The sequence below is a fragment of the Rhamphochromis sp. 'chilingali' genome (genome assembly GCF_963969265.1).
Source record: "Rhamphochromis sp. 'chilingali' genome assembly, chromosome: 14".
Lineage (NCBI taxonomy): Eukaryota > Metazoa > Chordata > Actinopteri > Cichliformes > Cichlidae > Rhamphochromis > Rhamphochromis sp. 'chilingali'.
In genome coordinates, this window is record NC_137941.1 from 11,364,864 (window position 1) to 11,382,775 (window position 17,912).

The 17,912-nt window shown below is 41.2% G+C and overlaps 2 protein-coding genes across 2 annotated transcripts in view; one reads left to right on the forward strand and one right to left on the reverse strand.

Moving 5' to 3' along the window:
* LOC308410082 (general transcription factor IIF subunit 2-like) overlaps nucleotides 1-8,726 on the forward strand; it is a 64,741-nt gene extending 56,015 nt beyond the window's left edge. The window contains exons 5-8 of the mRNA XM_080903162.1: nucleotides 2,610-2,691; nucleotides 4,411-4,510; nucleotides 6,398-6,541; nucleotides 8,463-8,726. Of these exons, the coding sequence (XP_080759288.1) occupies nucleotides 2,610-2,691; nucleotides 4,411-4,510; nucleotides 6,398-6,541; nucleotides 8,463-8,591 (455 nt within the window). The 3' untranslated portion in view covers nucleotides 8,592-8,726. The remainder of the gene's footprint in view (nucleotides 1-2,609; nucleotides 2,692-4,410; nucleotides 4,511-6,397; nucleotides 6,542-8,462) is intronic.
* A 1,820-nt stretch (nucleotides 8,727-10,546) lies between these two features.
* On the reverse strand, nucleotides 10,547-17,573 carry tpt1 (tumor protein, translationally-controlled 1). The gene is made up of 6 exons (XM_080902237.1): nucleotides 17,418-17,573; nucleotides 16,725-16,798; nucleotides 13,814-13,998; nucleotides 13,619-13,724; nucleotides 12,718-12,834; nucleotides 10,547-11,028 (listed from the first exon to the last, which is right to left on the reverse strand). Exons 1-6 carry the CDS (start codon nucleotides 17,443-17,445, stop codon nucleotides 11,026-11,028), a joined length of 513 nt encoding a protein of 170 aa, XP_080758363.1. The 5' UTR covers nucleotides 17,446-17,573; the 3' UTR covers nucleotides 10,547-11,025.
* Nucleotides 17,574-17,912: the final 339 nt, after the last annotated feature.

Sequence of the window (17,912 nt, forward strand, 5' to 3'; positions counted from 1 at the left end):
GAGCAGAAGAGGCATCAAACGGTTCAGCAACAAGGTTGTGGGTTGGGCAGTTGGATAATTGGCTAAAGCACCTAATGAAAGAACAGCTTGAAAATAAATCTAACAAAAGAAAAACCTTTGTGCAGGGTGAATGACAAACGGCAGGAAATGTCAAGCTGCGAGTTCTGGCTGGACTATAAGTATGTTCACTTGATGCTTTATGCTAGTTGAAATGTGTGAAAGTGAAACTCTCTGGATGTGATCAAATAAAAGTCCCTTGCATCTAAACGTACGCATAAAGATACAGCAGCTTGTCCGTTTCCAGTCTTATGAGCGAATCCAGTAATTATGCAGTTTGGTGCACTTGTTTAAAAGAGACAGCTACACTTGATAAACGAGCTACGTAGTTTATTCAGTGCACTCAGCTATTTGTAGCGCTCCACTGACAGCAATTACGGCTACGAGCATGTTTGAGGCTCCTTCTAGCAGCAGCAGCGCACACCTGGCTTTTGAAGCACTTGTGCTCGTTGCGTATTGTCTCCTGCTGTGACAGATTGGATTGGAAAGTGTTGGTAAATTGCGGTCTGTGTCTAAACTGATGTGCAGCTGGGTTCAGGTGCTTTGTGGCGATAGAAGACATTCAGAGGTGTATCACAAATCTCAGAAAGTGTATTTTGGGAGAAATTAACGTAATGCGCTCCCAAAAAAAAAGAGTCTGACTAACTTTAATGCTGATGATTGAATTTTGAACAGATTACAGCAAGTATATCTAAACGTTTTAACTGCCCTCTCCAACTGTTTCCTGTACTCTCCCTGTGAGAGGTGCTGAAACGAGTATAAAGAGATGCAAAATGACCACAACAAGTATCTTTTTTTAAAAATTGTGTTTTGTGTCTCCTTGTTAAAGCCATGGGTTTGGCTCTTATGTTGGAAAAGCTCCTAATCGGTCCAGGTTGGGCCCTACTCGAGTCTCAATGGTACCACCGACGAATGCACACTGACGTTTTTAGAAACACAGTGAGCTTTAGTTTCTGAAAACCAGGGGGCACCACAGCCCCCACATTAAATGACCTTCAATGAGGAATCCTCAAAAAGCTTTTATGCACGGGGGTAGTGAGAGTGGGCGTGCAGGCTGGTTGTTTTTGTTGCTTGAAAATGCAGGTAAACACTCAGTGTGAATAATTGTGAATCTTCAGAGTAGAAAAGGACGTGGTGTGGAGCAAAAAGGTGTGATCTGCTGTCATCATAGACTGTCACATCCGTGTAACGGCCTTTAATTATCGCGTTCAATTTCACTGTCGCAGTCTCCCTCATCATCATCATCTTCATCTGCCCTTTCCATTTATCCCCCACTCAAGACTTCATCTTCTGCTGTCTGCTGTCAGTCACGTTGAGAGAGTTCAATGTAGCCTTTTACATATGGCACAGTCTCGTCCCTTAGCTTTACTCTGTACAAGATCCAGCTTTAACAATCATCTACAAGGCTACATGATGTGACTATTTAGGAGTGAGGTTAATAATAACTAATGATTAAATGCAGAGTGGACAAACACATGCATAAACACTCAGTGCAACATTAATGGGAAAAGATTTTTGAATCAGATGAAGAACGTGGGCTGTGGTCTTGTTCTGTGACCGAGTGAGGAAAACCCTGCCAGGTAACATCAAACAAGCCCAAGATTTGAGGTTTTGCAGACAGGAGACCGTGACATGATGTTAACTTGTCAGCTATTTTGAACGTACATGGTCGCGATGGAATGAGGCCTAGCAACCGCCTGTGGCTAGACTGTTTGCATTCAAAGTTTTTGAACATGTTGTTTTCAACTCCGAGACACAACATTTACTTCAAAGGTGAGCCGTCTCCATTTCTGCTTTCCATCGTGCTTTTTCAAGGTTTGCTACTCCTCAGCTAGTAGTTTGTTAGCAGTCTGCAAACACACAATCTGCTAGCAACCAAAGCAATCACCAGGAAGTTTCTTCTGCAGCAACATCTGATATCAGCTGATATCAACCAACATTAAGGAACCACTACCGACCAGTCGGGGAATACATGTTTCCCTAGCAACTGGTGGCTGTATCCTGTCCCATATGGTGGACATCTCACGAGCAATGTACTCATGATGTCAGAAAACCTCAGTATAAAAAGCAAATAAAAATTAAGTTAGAAAGCAAGCATCTACAGCAGTCTGAAGTCTGAACTTCTAACAGAGATTATTCATGAATACCTCATTAAGTGAAACTTGCCCATTTTTTAAAGTATCTAAAATGCAACAGTTTAGATATATAAGATAGAAAATAAGGAAATGCATTGCAAGTCCACTTCAAATAGGCTGAAGGTAGGAATGTGTGCATTCACCCAAGTTCTCAAGAGGTTAAAAACAGTTTCTGGTAGTTACTTGTAAACTGATTCTTCCAAATGTGCACTAAAGATACCTGCAGTTCAATAAAAGTGTGTGTGTGTGTGTGTGTGTGTGTGTGTGTGTGTGTGTGTGTGTGTGTGTGTGTGTGTGTGTGTGTGTGTTGTTTGAGTTACACATCAATAAAATGTGGATAACAAAGACTTCCCTCCACTTACAGAATCTGTGTGTCTGAATCATGATTAAGCAGTTGAGTCACTGTCTTTGTTGTAGATGAAATCAGTCTGGAGGGGATGGTGGTGCACCGAGCCGAATGCAGACCAGTCGTCACTGACAGCTACATGAAGCTGAAGAAGTGAGTGAACGCTGAAATTTCTCTTCCAAATGCTGCAGTTTGAAAGCTGTTAAATTCATCTTGCTTGAGATGATGTAATCCCCAAAACTTAAACGTTACAGTGGTTCTTATTGCAGTTGATTAGAATAATATACAGACGGAAAAGAGAGTTAGGAACTCTATCGAGGAGGTAGATGTATCATTGTCACATTCTACAACCAAGAGATGCCTTCATGCATGGAAATACAGAGAGTTTGCAGCAAGGCACAACAAGCTGGTTACACTCAAGAAGTCCAAATTAGACTTTGCCAGAAAACATCTAAAAATGAAGTTCTGGGAAGAAAAAGATATTTTAGAGGTGCACTGGTAACAAAGTATGACATTTGGAGAGCATCAAACACAAATGTACATCAAACACACAAAGCAGTAAGGGTTTTATTTGTTGTTTTGGAAGCGTGCTGTTGAATTTGCTTCTTTCACCCCTGAAAAGCACGAAATCTATTCAAGTGTTGTGAATCAATTCCAGCGTGAGTAGACAAGTTGGCAGCGTGCTGACAGGATCACGACTGCAACTGTTAATTTGTGTACACTAAACACTTGAGTCCACTCAGGCTGTTTTTTTTTTTTGGGGGGGGGGGGGGGGGGGGGTTAAATTTTTTTATTTCCAAACTGGTTTCTGTCTCCTCTTCATTGGATTATGCTATTCCAGCCAGAGTTGGAGGATGGCATTGCTATAGCAACAGCATCACTGTGGCAGATGCACTGCTACAATCCAACACAAAACACAGCAGTGTGTGAGACGCTTCCTCTGTCGACCATCAAATCAGCGAGGCACATTAGAACTAACAAAAAGCACCTTGAAAGCTGAAGTGCAAAAAAGCAGTCTTACGTCCTCTGTCCCTAACATGGCCGGTGTGTGTTCGTAACAAAGCTGAGATCCTCCTTAAACATTACAGGACGGCAGTATTTATCTAACACAGAGCACGGAGCGAACTTAGATCTGTCTGATTTGTACTTCGACACAAACTTGAGAAGAAAATTCTTCACTTTTGGATCCAGTTTTTTAATCTCCCAGTTGGACAGCAGCTGACAAATGGCCCTCCATCATTTCAGGCTACAGGATAATGAAGGACATTATGTTGTCATGGTGGCGTCTGTGTGTGTGGACACAATTCAAGAATAGTTTCGCTACATTTTCAAATGATTATATGAAGCTCTTTGCCACCTTTTCCGGTACATTAGTGAACATATTCAATCGAATAAATGTATGCATTAGATCCAATTTGATCATTATTGGGTTTATTTATAAATGGGGAGGACAATCGGCTTCACTAATGGCAGCACTGAAGCAGGAGTGCTTGTGGCCAATATCAGTTATCACAGTGATTATGGCAGGACATCAGGGAGGCAGAGTGCTTTGCTGTTTGATTTGATGGTCGAACTTTAATAAAAAAAAAATGTGAGTCAAGATTAATGAAAGTCAAAAAAATAAATAAATAGAAAGCAGGATATCTTCAAGCAAAGCAGCTGCCATTACTTGTTTGCTTAGCTCAAGCCCAAGGTTATGACAGTTGTGTTTTGTGCCAACAGGCCAATCTGTCAGCTGAGATCACATTAGACGTTAGAGCACAGATGATAGAGGAAACTTTCTCTCTCTCAGTGTGTGTGTGTGTGTGTGTGTGTGTGTGTGTGTGTGTGTGTGTGTGTGTGTGTGTGTGTGTGTGTGTGTGTGTGTGTCAGATTGCAGATTAAAGAGTCCATCAAGCCTCAGCGTTTGTCACAGCAGCTGGAGAGAGCCGTCACCACCATTTTCAAGCCTGTGGCCAACCATGATTTCAATGTGAGAAGTAATATCAGCAGTCCTTGTATGCATGTGTCTGTAACTAGTTTGACTCATTGTATCACCTGTTTGACAAAAAAAAAAGAAATTGAATATCAACATTTATATGTGAGTTTTAATTTGTATTACTGTTTGCTGCTCACAGTAGCTGGGCAAGGAAAAAATACCACTGTTGATGTAGAAGTCTTAAAAACTCATGGATCTAATAGGATACACTTGGCATTGTAGGGTAAAAAAAAAAAGCTGTTGTGCTGACGTAATGTTGCCACCTGCAAGGTCGTCTTTCATAAAGTAACTTAAAAGTCTCTCTCAACCAGAATGAATCACATCAAACTTCAGACGGCACAGTTTGAAATGTATTAATGACCCAGCCTTCATCACTTCATCAATCTCTTCATCACACAAGCAGATAATACTTTTCTTTGTGTTTTCTTTAATGCATTTTGATCTTCTAATGGTTCGCTTGCTGAACTTGATTCTCCATCAGCACCTTTACTTTTCAGTATTAAGTTCTTTCCCAGCTAAAGATGAGATATAAGATGAGTTCAGGATTAAAAATAGATTAGAAATGGAGGGAACTTTTTTTGTTTGTTTTTTAATTCCTCAGCTTTGTTGCATTTGTTCAGTTCCATCTTAAAATATAAATATTTCATGGAAATTTTTAACTAAATTACTAAAAAAAAACCAGCTAAAAATGCATTTTATAAAAGTGCATCTTATCGCATTCTTTTACAGGATTAAGGGGAATTCTTTTAAATTATATTTTTATCTATTATAAGTTTTGGAAATTTTACAGGAGCTGTTTGTATCCAGTTGTGGCTCTTTCACGTGTTAGGTGACTGTCTTAACCGCTACGATGTGCTAAAAAAGGTTAAATAGTTCAGTTAAATTTTTTTTTTAAATAAACAAGACTTCTCGTTTCCCACCTGCAGTACCTTTATGGCCCACCAGGAGGTTGCAGCCCACACTTTGCGAATCAAAACCCACATATATATGTAGTTTTTGTAATGTAACCTCTTGAAGGGAATAATTATGGTATGAAAGGTATTTTACCTTCTGTAGGTCACAATTTTATTAATATTTTAAACTAACAGGTTTATATATTGACTTGGCGTCTTTGGTCTACAGCAATTTCATAGACTGTACATAAAAGATGGACATCCATTGGCTTGTGATGTCCATTTGAGTGTTTTGATCATAACCATTTAACCTTGATGGGTGAAACTTGGATCACAGCATTTCAACAAAGCATACTCCGCTTTATTGGTTAAATTAGAAGATTTTACTGGAAGAAAATCATTCTATATTAAGGAAAATTTAATGAGCAACAAAGACTTAATAAAACCTTGTTTAAGGTTTTAAGATTATTTCTTCAGGTCAAGTGACCAGTCAGGTCATTTCCTCATACTTATTTTTGCAGCTAAAAAAGTCGCAGTTTGAAAGAATGCAAGTTTAAGGTCCACTTTTGCATTTTTCAGATACAGCCGCTAGACCCATCTGTGATCTGTATTTTCTGTGGTCTTCCAGGTTAATTGCCTCTGGCTCATTTTCCCCTTTGGTGGGGTTAATTTGTGGGGATATGACCTCAGAACCTGTTCCAAGATAACAACGAAGCGCTTCCAGGTTTAGGTCCTAGACTTTGGCGTTCAGTAATGCATTTTGGTTCAGTTTGAATTCTATGTGAAAACTGAACAAGCCAAGGGGGGAATGCAACAAGTGTGCCATCAGTTGCTGATTCAAATCAGGAGAAAACAGTCAGTGCACAATTTTTGGTGTTTAAATCCAACTGAAATGAGTTTAGTTGTCTTTAGTCTGGCTATATTATATAGCATTTTAACTGTCATTAATGTTACTGTCATCAGTTTTAATACTGAGTTTGGGTCTAAGATGGAGTATGAGAAGAAAAAGAAGACTGAAGGGAAGATGGTGAGAGCTGAACGTCAGCTCGTGTTGGACATGCTCTTCTCGGCCTTCGAGAAGCACCAGTATTACAACATTAAGGCGCTGGTGGACATCACCAAACAACCTGTGGTGAGCAGCGTGCACGCACACAAACCCATGTGAAACAGGTAACATGTACACACACTCAAACATGCACACATGCAACAGCATCACTGTAAAAAGCATAAAAAAAACCAATACACCTGCCCACTATCCACCTTGCTTTGTTAAATTTGAACAAATCGCCCACGGTGTGACGTTCATGCCTGTTCACACTATCTGTTGTGGCTGAAATTTGGGCCAACGTGTGCACACGCACACATGGCATGAATCGATACAGTGCAGTGGATTCATTCCAGCTCGCAGTGAACAGAAATGTGTAGGTGCTGATGAGACCTTTAGGTCCTCCTCTCCCTCTGATTGCATCTGATTGCATAACCAGTGGCTGAGTAGGAGTCAAACGCCCCAATACACTCCACACCATCATTTCTCTCCTAAAGCACTTGGCTAGCACTCAAATTAACTGAACTAAAGTAACCGAAATGCCCATTATGAAAAGTCTTGAAGCACATTACGGTTATTCATCAGTTGGCGGCCGCATCTTTACAAGCTCAACAGAGACACCTGCTGGTCATTGCAGAGGATTGTCTGATCTACCAAAGAGTAGCCCCTGCTACTCTTTGGTAGCATGCCTGCTGATTAAACCAAAAGTCAATGTTAGCGCATGATTTAAAGTAAGAAGAAACAGCTTTTTGGCCACTTGTTTCAAATAATGAGTCCGTGTATGTACTTTTTTGATATGATCCTTAAATAAGTTTGTTACAATTGCAACAGTATGCTACAGGTGCTTTTGAAAAAAGAAATAAGGAAAAGCATATCAGGTCCACTCTAACCCTCTGACAGCTAAACCAGGGTTGTTGTTGTGCCTAAAGGGGAATATTTGCTCACTGCACTTGTCTTTGTAGCTGGTGGATGATTATTAGGGTTATCCAGTTGCCTAGGTAACCTACTACCGTATTTGCCACCCTGTCACATGTCAATCAGTGGCAGTTTTCCTGAAGACACTTCAGTCGCTTACCTCGAAGTTCAGAAAAGTTTAACTCGGGACCCACAAACTGCAGCTATTTCTGTTCTGTTGTCAGTTGAAGTTGCTGATGCCATTGACTTTTTGTGGTTTCTAGTTTCTGCTGTTTGCTTCCTGCGTGAACGCCCCTGAACCAAAAAATGGATTATACCTAACCTTAGACTAACTACTTCTACCAGTGGAGCTCTTTTTAGTACTCTGGGAATATACTTGATCCATAACTGAGGGGAAAAAAAGGACACCAGAAGCCAGAAATCTCATATTCTTATAGCATAGAGTGATTGTGGAAACAGATCAGTGATTTATTAGACCCCACAATATTTCCCCTGTGGATCTCAGGGGAAATTTTCTAAACAGTGGTCACCACCATAGTGGCTCGAGTCCATCATGAGGAGATCGAGAGACACGCTCTCTCTCATATGCGCTGGGTTTCCTCACAGTTCAACAGCTCACCTGGGAGGGGCCATAGACACGTGTCTAAATCACCTGAGCTGACTTCTTTGGGTGCGAAGGAGTTGTGGCTCTTCTCTGAGCCATTTGTGAGCTCCACACCCCTGTATGTGGGACGGCCCTCCTGTGGAACCACAACATGCAGGAAGAGGCACGTGGATTTGGAGTATTGTGGATCAGGCAGCAGACAAAGGCAGGGAGTCAATCACCAGCTCCCAGTAGTGTCATATACTAATAACTGGTACTTAAAGATAAATATGAGGCCAGTACCGGTTTAGCAACTGGTTTAGAACAAGCACAGGAGAAAGTGGGTGTGAACTGAAAAATGAAGGCATACTTTTGTCTTTGTGTGGGTTAAAGTAACAAGGTGCAAATGTTTGCTCTTTGTGCTCAGTTAGTTACAAATTGTCCACAAAATCATGCAACACATCTGTTTAAATGCACCATGTTTCAAGCTGCGTCTTGTGTCTGGCACAGACCTACCTGAAAGAAATCATGAGGGAAATCGGCACATACAACAGCAAAGGCGTTCACAAAAGCACCTGGGAACTGAAGCCGGAGTACCGACACTACCAATCTGACGAGGAGGAGATGCAGACCACCTAGGCCGAGCCAGAGTCCTATTAAGTATCTTCTGGGCCTCAAATTTGCAACAAATTTGTTTTTTTTCCAGTAATTTTGTTTTATGTTGACAGAATTATGGGGAGAAAAAGCTTTGGGTGCACTCAAACATAACTAATATGGCACGATGGTGTAAAATCATTATTTTTGTGGTAGGATAAATTTTTGTGTGTATTCAAAGAAAGAAATAAACGTCCTCTGCTGAGGAAAACAAAGATTAAGGGGCAAACTGGCTCGAAACTTCTAGTAATGCTGCCTCTTTCTAGGAGTGTTACTATGGCAACTATGAACAGCCTTAAACTATGGTTACAATGAATCACACCAGCTGCTGCTGCTGGTCTGACTGCACCCCAGCTATTAAATGTGTGTCAGCGGGTCTCATTCCCATTAGTTTCGAGTGAGATCAGTAGTGAGCACAACTTTCTTTTTTCCTTTTTTTTTTTTAAAGCCATGCATTTCGGTTTTTGTAATTACCAAAAGTATTAACTCTTCTGTAACCAGCTTATTTTTTTCAAAATGTGATCTCATCTTCACACAAGTCACAAGTATAGACAAACACAGTCTTTAATAGAATTGTCTTTTACCTCTTTTATTTTCCCCCACCAGCACAGTGCAAAGCAGTTCTGCTTTGGTTGCTTTTGAGAAGTAGCCCACATTTCAAAAGGTTTGAGACCCTTTGAAAATGCCACATAACAGCAGTTGGGGTAACATCCATGGGGAAGAAGAAAAAAAAAAAACGTGTTTACGAATCCTTTGTGGATTTCTTCTGATAACCTCTCTCTTAGCTCTCAGCCTGGCAGTTTTGTGGTACCATGACAGTGCCAACTCTACATTAAGAGCTGCTAGTGTGTTGGTGTAGAAGAGTAGAGAAGAGCTAAGTTACAGTCCTGAGCCCAGACACCCGTCAGAGAGAACGGACTTCCCCTGCTTATACCCTCAGTCTCCTTTAATTCACTGCCCACAGCTTGTGGGTGAGGATAGGAATGAAGATGTACAAGTCAATTAACAGCTCTGCTTTCACACTTACTGCATCATCAAAAACAAAAACATGGGTGCAGTTTGTTTTAGAAATGAAGCCTATGTATTAGTCTTAAATATGCATTCTGTATGAAGGCCACTAGATGGTGATAGCTGTGATTGCAGACATTACAAATCCTATAGAAGTCTACAGGAAAACAACCTTTTCTTGTCAAACCTTGCAACAAGTGTCGGTTTATTTTAAGGTTATCTAGTTGTTGAGACTAAAGACCACCTTAGATAAACTAACAAATACATTTGATGTCTGTGCTGTCCTAACGACCAGTTCGACAGTTGGCTACACACGTTTCTTTGTACTGCAGTCCTTGAGCAGTGGATTAAACTGCAGATCACTAGGCTGCTCTGAATCACTACTGTAAAACTATGGACGATCAAAATGAATTAAGTCATTAATAAAATTGGAAATTATGTATTGATATTTTATTACTAACATTTAATGTCACTAATTTTGGCACTTGATGCCCTCCATATCACCTTCACACATTTAACACCAATCTCATCAGTAAATTGCATTCATCATACACCTGACCTTGGGTCAACAGCCGCAAGCACTTTAGTTCACTCCTGAACAACCTCCGTACTACCAGCTCTAGTCATCCTAATTTCTGTGTTTATTCATTACTTTGTATGGCAACATTTTTTCTTGAATTTCGCTTTTATACATGAAGCTTACACATTACATTGCCAGCAGCTACTGGCTGTGACTGTTCTGCACTTCACAAATATCTGAGAATCAAAAAGGTGAAAGAGAAAACCCAAGGACGACTGCACATGAGATCAGTTTGTCAACGCTACAAAAGCATCTTTTCAAGCAATTCAAAAAGGATATTCTGAAATCCAACCTACAAACTGCCTGTTTGCAGCACCAGAAGTGAAGGTTGACACAGAAATGAAATGGAAAGTTGTGGTACTCGTTTTTATTCATTTTCAAATTAAACCATAAGTCTTTTTTTGTAGATGGAATCTTATTTAATGCAACCACAAACCCAAACTCAAAGGGGTCTGGTGATGCCAACCTGTATGGATTGTTGCTAAAACAGTATGCAGACAGAAGGAAAACAAACATCTTCTTTCAGCCAGTCAGAGCTTTGCTCGCTGTCCAAGCCTTTTTGTTTCAATCACAAAAACTGGGCCAATCCTGGGACAAAAATCAAACACTGCAAAAGCCAAAAAAGTAAAGGTTAAAAACTGTATTTGGTGACTAATCATGTTTGATTCACCCCCCAGGTTTGGGAGCGGTTCTGTGGGCCGTAATGTGAATATTTAAGAAATTGGACAATGTTTCTGTTCAGGCATGATGCAAGGTAGTGCTCCTCCAGTCTGCTTTGTAGGCCATTTTGGAAGCAGCAGTCAGGTGAACAGCAGATGTAATTCCAGGTAGTTACTGTTTGAAAGAGAGAGGAACAGTGTGTGGTTATTAAATTTAACAATCTACACCCAAGTGGACAGCAGGCATGATTTTACAAACACGGAACATTCATTTAGAAATCCAGACTGAATTAGTGTACTGTGGCATACGGATGTTCTCCAGCAGAAACACTTTGTAGCTTGAGAAATGTATCAAGTCTTTCCCACTTCATAGTAGGGCTGGGCCATATTATACCGTTCACGGTAATACCGGTATAATGTTAGGCAACGATAGGAAAATGAAATATCGCGATAGAATATGAGTAAAACGCGCATGCGCAGTGCCTTTGTTTTCATACGCACATGGCCGATTGTTGAGTGAAACAGATGAACCAGAATTGGTTTGTAAAAATGGTGCAACTTCAGTGATGTGGAACTGGTTTGGTGTTTGTCCGTCAGATACACAACAAAGCACATTTTTTTGCAGAACATGCAAGCGGCCGTCGTTATTGTCGGACTAAGATGCTCTTAAATCTGGGAGTAATCTGGGTCCTAAACTCAGTACACTTCAGGTCAAACAAACACTGCAGCATCACTGAGCGTTAAAAACTGTCTAAATTCTTTCATCTTTAATAAAACGATCAGCATTGCTGCTTTACCAGGTGTAACAATTCAGTTTAACTTCCAGGCATCCATGAAAACAAAATTTATTACATTTAACGGAGTTAGAAGTTAGCAGGAAGCTAGCGGAAGTTAGCTCGCTAGTTTCGCTAGTTACCTAAGCATGATATAGCATGTTCTGACTGAGAGATTTCTGAAAAAAATCAAACGTACAGCTCTGCTATCACTTCCAACATAAATGAAGGCAGGAAACTAAACAGCAGTGACGTTTGTAGGGTTACTGAAGTTGGGCTAGCTGGTATATAATGATGTGCTACGTGATCGCTAGCGACACAGCTATGTTAGCATAACATAAACAGTGAAGCTGGAGGATGAACACTAAGGTTCCTCATGGTTATAGACAAATGCAATCGCATGGCAGGATGCTGTAAACGGACCAAACGTCAGTCAGGAGAACAACTGAGATAATCCATCCACAATACGAGGTTAGTCATTAATATACTGCAACAACATGGGAATAATCAGAATCAGAATACTTTATTGATCCCTGGGGGAAATTATTTTTTGTTACAGTGCTCCATTTTAAACCAACATTAAGACAAGACAGAATAGAGCAGCTGCCAGAGAATTCAACATCAATGAATCAATGGTACAGAAGTGGAGGAAGCAAGAAGAATGAGTTTAATAAAGTTTGATTTATCTAACTGCTTTGTTTAGCTCAATGTGCCTTATGGTCCAAAAAATACGTACTGCACACTACAGTTTAATGTTGCAAAGCACCTCTTTTTAACTTCAGTGGCTATTATATATGGTTATGCTCAGGATATGTCAGCCCATTTCTACTGGAAATGCCTTTTGGTTAAACTTTCAGCAAGGAATTTGCATTTGCACTGTTACATTTTTATAAAGCTTTAATGTACATAAAAACCAGCTTCTTGTTTAAGTGAAAATTAATGGAAGGTTGTCTTTTTGCGCTAGTAATGTTGTGGAGTATTTTGTCTCGCATCAATTATATCGTCAGTTATATCGTTATCGCAAATTTTCAAATGTATATCGTGATAAATATTTTTGGCCATATCGCCCTGCTCTACTTCATAGCACTTACGCATTTTTCGATCTCCAGGCCATCTTTGAAGAAAAGCATGAATGGTGTGATGCCATCCTCACGGTAGTCCAGCAGACCAACCATGCCCTCTGGGTTCATGGACTCTCCTGTGAAAAACTGCAAGCAAACAGCAACCATTAGACCTTCCTCAGTCGTACAGAAAATCTTTAATTAAAAAAAGTTCGGATTACAAAGATTTGCAACTCTTAAACCCATAATTTATTCACAGTAGAACACAGAAAATGCCACATTTTTTAAAACTAATAAAATCAAATTTGGCAGCTTTGCTTGAATTTGATGGCAGGGGAAAGTCTCCCCATCACCCTCGTTTCATTAACAAGCTTCGGGATGCTGGCTGTCAGCCACAGATCAACATGCCAAAGAACTGACATGTTTATTTCAAACAAGCAAGCTGGTTAAACTTGTCTTTTTGACACTACTTAACAGTAGCACCCAGTCTAGATGTCAAGTATTCACACTACGTTATCACACAGTCTATAAAGCTACAAACTGACAAATGATAGAGGCAAATCCACCTCCAGGATGGATTAGCAATCCATTAGCAATTGATGATGACTCCCAAAAGAAAAACCTGTCAGCTGAGATTCTCCCATACACTGAATTCTCCTGGTGCCAACATGGTTATTGCCACAGTTTTCAGAGCTTCAGCTGCATGATTTAACTCAAGTGTTGTATAGACACACACTCAGAAAGTGACATGCAGGCCTTCCTACAAGACTTGAAAATGTCACTCAAACTCCACCCATTGTCTACACTCCTCACCCTTCCCGTTGGCTTTTAAGGGTTTCCAAAAATTACTGTAGTTACTGTATTCGCAAGGCAAAACTTTATATTTAGTGTGAACACTGTTTAAAATGCCATTTCATCTCTGTATAGCTACCTGGTAGTTCTTGATGTTCCCCAAGATTTTCTTGACTTCTGGTTGGATGTCAGCCATAAAGCTCTCCACTCTATCTGGTTTGGTCTCTTGCAGCTTGGCTTTAACACTAGACATGCAAACAGACACGTTCATTTAACAGAGCCGAAGATCATTCAAAACCAGAACTCCTTCTCACTGGCACATCAAGCTACTCACGCCTTCACATAATCCTTAATGTAAGTCATGTACTGCTTCTTGTCAAAGCCCGTCTCCTGCAGTTTGTGGTTCAGGACGATGTCGACACCGGAGATTGTGGAAGACTCGTTGCCCTCGGTTGCTTCCTCGGCAGAAGCGTTGGCTGCAATTAGAGAATCATCAAACCCTTCTGTCCTGGTGACGGTCTGTAGTTGAGGAGAGGAAGAAAAAAGAAAAAAACAATTATTACTGGTGCATCATAGCAAGGGCAATAGTAAATGATTGGGAAATACCAATAGATCAGTTGGCCTCCAATTCAGTATTTTTGAGCCATTTAAAAATGTATACCGTATTTTCACGACCATAAGGCGCACTTAAAAGTCTTAGATTTTCTTCAAAAAGTACGGCGCGCCCTATAGCGCAGTGCGCCCTGTGTGTTGTAATGAGGACGTAGTAGATAACACAATGAGAACGCTAAAGGGTGAAGTGTGGCCGAGTTGGAGGAAAGACTCGAGCGGTGGATCATCGAGCAAAAAACGAGCGGGAGAAGCGTTTCGACGGTCACCATTCGGCTAAAAGCAGTTTCACTTTCACTTTTTATGAAACTGTGCCATTTTTCCATCCGGACCAGGACTACGGTAGCGCAGCAACTTCCAGCGGATTATAAGGAAAAGCTGGCCATCTTCCGCTCCTACTGCAGCAAACACATCGGCGACAAAAACATCCAGCCCAGCCACATCACTAACATGGACGAGGTCCCGCTCACTTTTGACATCCCGGTGAGTCACACTGTGGAGAAGAAGCGGACCAGCACGGTAGCGATACGCACAACGGGGTATGAAAAGTCTTCTTTCACTGTTGTGCTTGGCTGCCATGCTAATGGACAGAAACTGCCGCCTATGGTGATTTTTAAGCGAAAGACTTTGCCTAAAGAGAAGTTTCCAGCAGGAATCATCATTAAGGCAAATGAAAAGGGCTGGATGGATGAGGAAATGATGAAAGAGTGGCTGAGGGAGGTGTATGTAAGGAGACCAGGTGGTTTTTTTCCACGCATCACCATCGCTCTTAATCTGTGACTCTATGCGTGCCCATCTCACAGCCGATGTGAAAAAACTAGTGAAACAAATGCACTGTGAGCTTGCTGTCATTCCGGGAGGCCTGACAAAGGAGCTCCAACCGCTGGGCATCGGTGTGAACCGCCCGTTCAAAGTAAGGCTGCGAGCGGCCTGGGAGCGATGGATGACCGATGGAGACCACAGTTTCACCAAGAGTGGAAGGCAGCGCCGGGCGAGTTACGCCACAATTTGCCAATGGATTGTAGATGCTTGGGCTAACATGTCTGCTGGCACTGTTGTTCGAGCTTTCGCAAAAGCCGGCATCATTTCCGAGGAGCCGCACGGCACGGAAAGTGACTCTGACAGTGAAGAAAGTGAACTTGGCATGTTTGATGGAGATTTAGCGCAGCTGTTCAATTCAGACACAGAGGATGAGGACTTCGATGGGTTTGATTGATGATAAAAATGTGAGTACCAAACTCAGTTTTGCTCCTGCTTTATTTTTAAATACGCACACTTGTATGCTTGTGTGTTGTTGATGATGACGATTACCGGTAATAGAAATGTGAGTAAGGTACCGAACTCAGGTTTGCTCCCGCTTTATTTTTAAATACGCATACGGTACTTGTATGCGCCCTATGATCCAGTGCGCCTTATGTGTGTGTTAAATACAGTAATGGCACACATAACTGAGACTGCGCCTTTTAGTACAGTGCGTCTTATGGTCGTGAAAATACGGTAACTAACAAGAACAGCCGGCTGACTTAAATGTTGTAGCCCGCAACAGTTTCCCAACCTCTTCGAATCACGTCTTTTTGTTTAAACCTAAAAATGTTACTTTTTATTAACTTAAAAACAAAGCTTTAAGTATTTGCCTGGTAACTACATCACCAAGTTTCTTTGACTAATTTTAAAGTATGCTTAAAGACAAACACCAAGCTAACATGATACTTCAAACTGTTCTAGCGTTTAAAATTTTTTTTGTCCGATTCTGAGGCAGGTTAAGGACCTTGTAGTTACGCTATTGGAGACCTGCAACTATGAGTCATCTTCAGTCATAGTCAATATGACGTCATGGAAGTACAGCCAGAAATCACATGACTCACTCCAAAAAACATCTACCAATCTACTTTAAACATAGGTAGTGGCCCATCCCGAATAATAATACCAAAGCTGTGAGAAAAATTACAAAACTGGGGAATAAATTTAAAAAGAGCGTACGCATTATTTGTTAATTACCATATGATCGTGTCCCGGTGTTTTAGATGCAAGCTCAGCCAAGATAGAAACAAATAAAATGCTAGTACCTTTATTTTTTCCCCACCCCCCTTTGTGGTCAGCTTTCCCCACCCCCATTTTCTCTTTTTGGGTGTGTGTGTTGGTATTTGTCCCTCAAATTCCAATTGCTTTGTACATATATCCATTCCAATAGTTTCAGCAGTCTCCTTCCAGTAATTAGCAGTTTCTATGTTACATTAATACGATGATTATTATTCCTTAGATTGAGATAATGATGGCTACTCTCTCAGTAATGAACTCAAAAACTGGTTAAAAAGTAGCCAGAAGCCACTCACAGAAGGAATGGACAATACTGAAAAGGCCAACACAGCAGTCTTGGGCTGTATTGATCTAATGTGTTGTTACATTTCTAGTGAGGTCTGCGTCAGATAACGGTGTAATTTCCCACCAAAGCATAAATCCCTAATAAGGGAGCAGCTTAAAGCAGCTACTTATTCTCTGAGGTTTTATTAAAACAACTTAGTTTTGGGTGTATCCCAACTACACTTTAAATTTCGCTGCAAAGCAGCAATGAACAAGCTGTTGGAAAAGGGTGAAACTGGCTAAATCCTCCGTTGAACATGTGGTTTCGAACTCACCTTTCCTTCAACCTCAAAGAAGATCCCGTTTTCACTTTCTTTGACTTTAAAGGCATCTGAGAACATCTCATCACCTGTAGAAGGAAAAGGGAGGAAGGAACATATTACAACACTCCAAGCTAACATCATCATTTAAAAGAACAGAAACAGCAGCAGCAGAGGCTAAAAAGTTATCCACAATTCAAGGCTGAATCTTATGCGATTAAAATAAAATGTAAGGCGTAGTGGCGGGGAAACACCAACAATGGCAAGTCTAGAAAAATCTGCCGGACAAAAATAAAACTGCAGCAGAGGGGGGGATGCTGAAAGGCCACATTCACCACGTTACTTTACCATGACGAACCCCAACAGTAATAGCCCCAACCCCCGGCAACTACCAAGCTACCTCACCGGTGACTGAGCCGGTGCTCTTTTAGACTTTTATAAAACTTTAATTGAGCCGAAGTGTGGGCAAAGCTAAAAGCTAACCGGCCACAATCACCGGCTAGCCTAACAGGGTGGCTAACTCCACATACTCTTCTGATTGAGTTAGCATCTGGCTAGCTAGCGCTAACTTCCGAACCATGACAACACGAGTTAGCTCGTTAGTGTGACCAACTCTCACCTATAACATCACAACAAACGTGAAATAACACACGCGACCGTCACGCTACCCGGTCAGCGTGAAAGAAGACATGTAAAAAGGTCACTCACCGCTGATAAGGTCCCTGTAGATGATCATTTTGCTGCTTCGGTGTTAATTCTTCCCAGAGACAGAGAGCAGGCCAACCGCCCAAACAGCACGGGAGAGGAAAAAGACCGATCAGGCCGCGAGGCGCTACATTTACATCCTGCTGACGTCACTGTGGGTCGGCTCCTGCTCCGGGTTCTGCTGCCACTTGTGGGTGCAGTGGTCAGACGTGGTACTACAGCTATTCTGAACTAGGAAATTCTGGATCATCACAGCACAAAAGGAGCAGCTTGTAGAATCTGTTGTATGATCTTCTGAGGCCCTTTCTTTGAGATTGTTCCCCATGTCACAACCTCCATGGTGCACAAATTCTCATTTCAAGAATCATCTTTACACAATCATTGAATAAGATATCAGTCGGCAATCGCCCCCAGGAGTCATTAGTTGCTGGGGAAAGATGTGTGTTCCCTGACCAGTTTACAAGTTGTTCCTGGGGAAAATTAAGGGGTGCTGCAGCA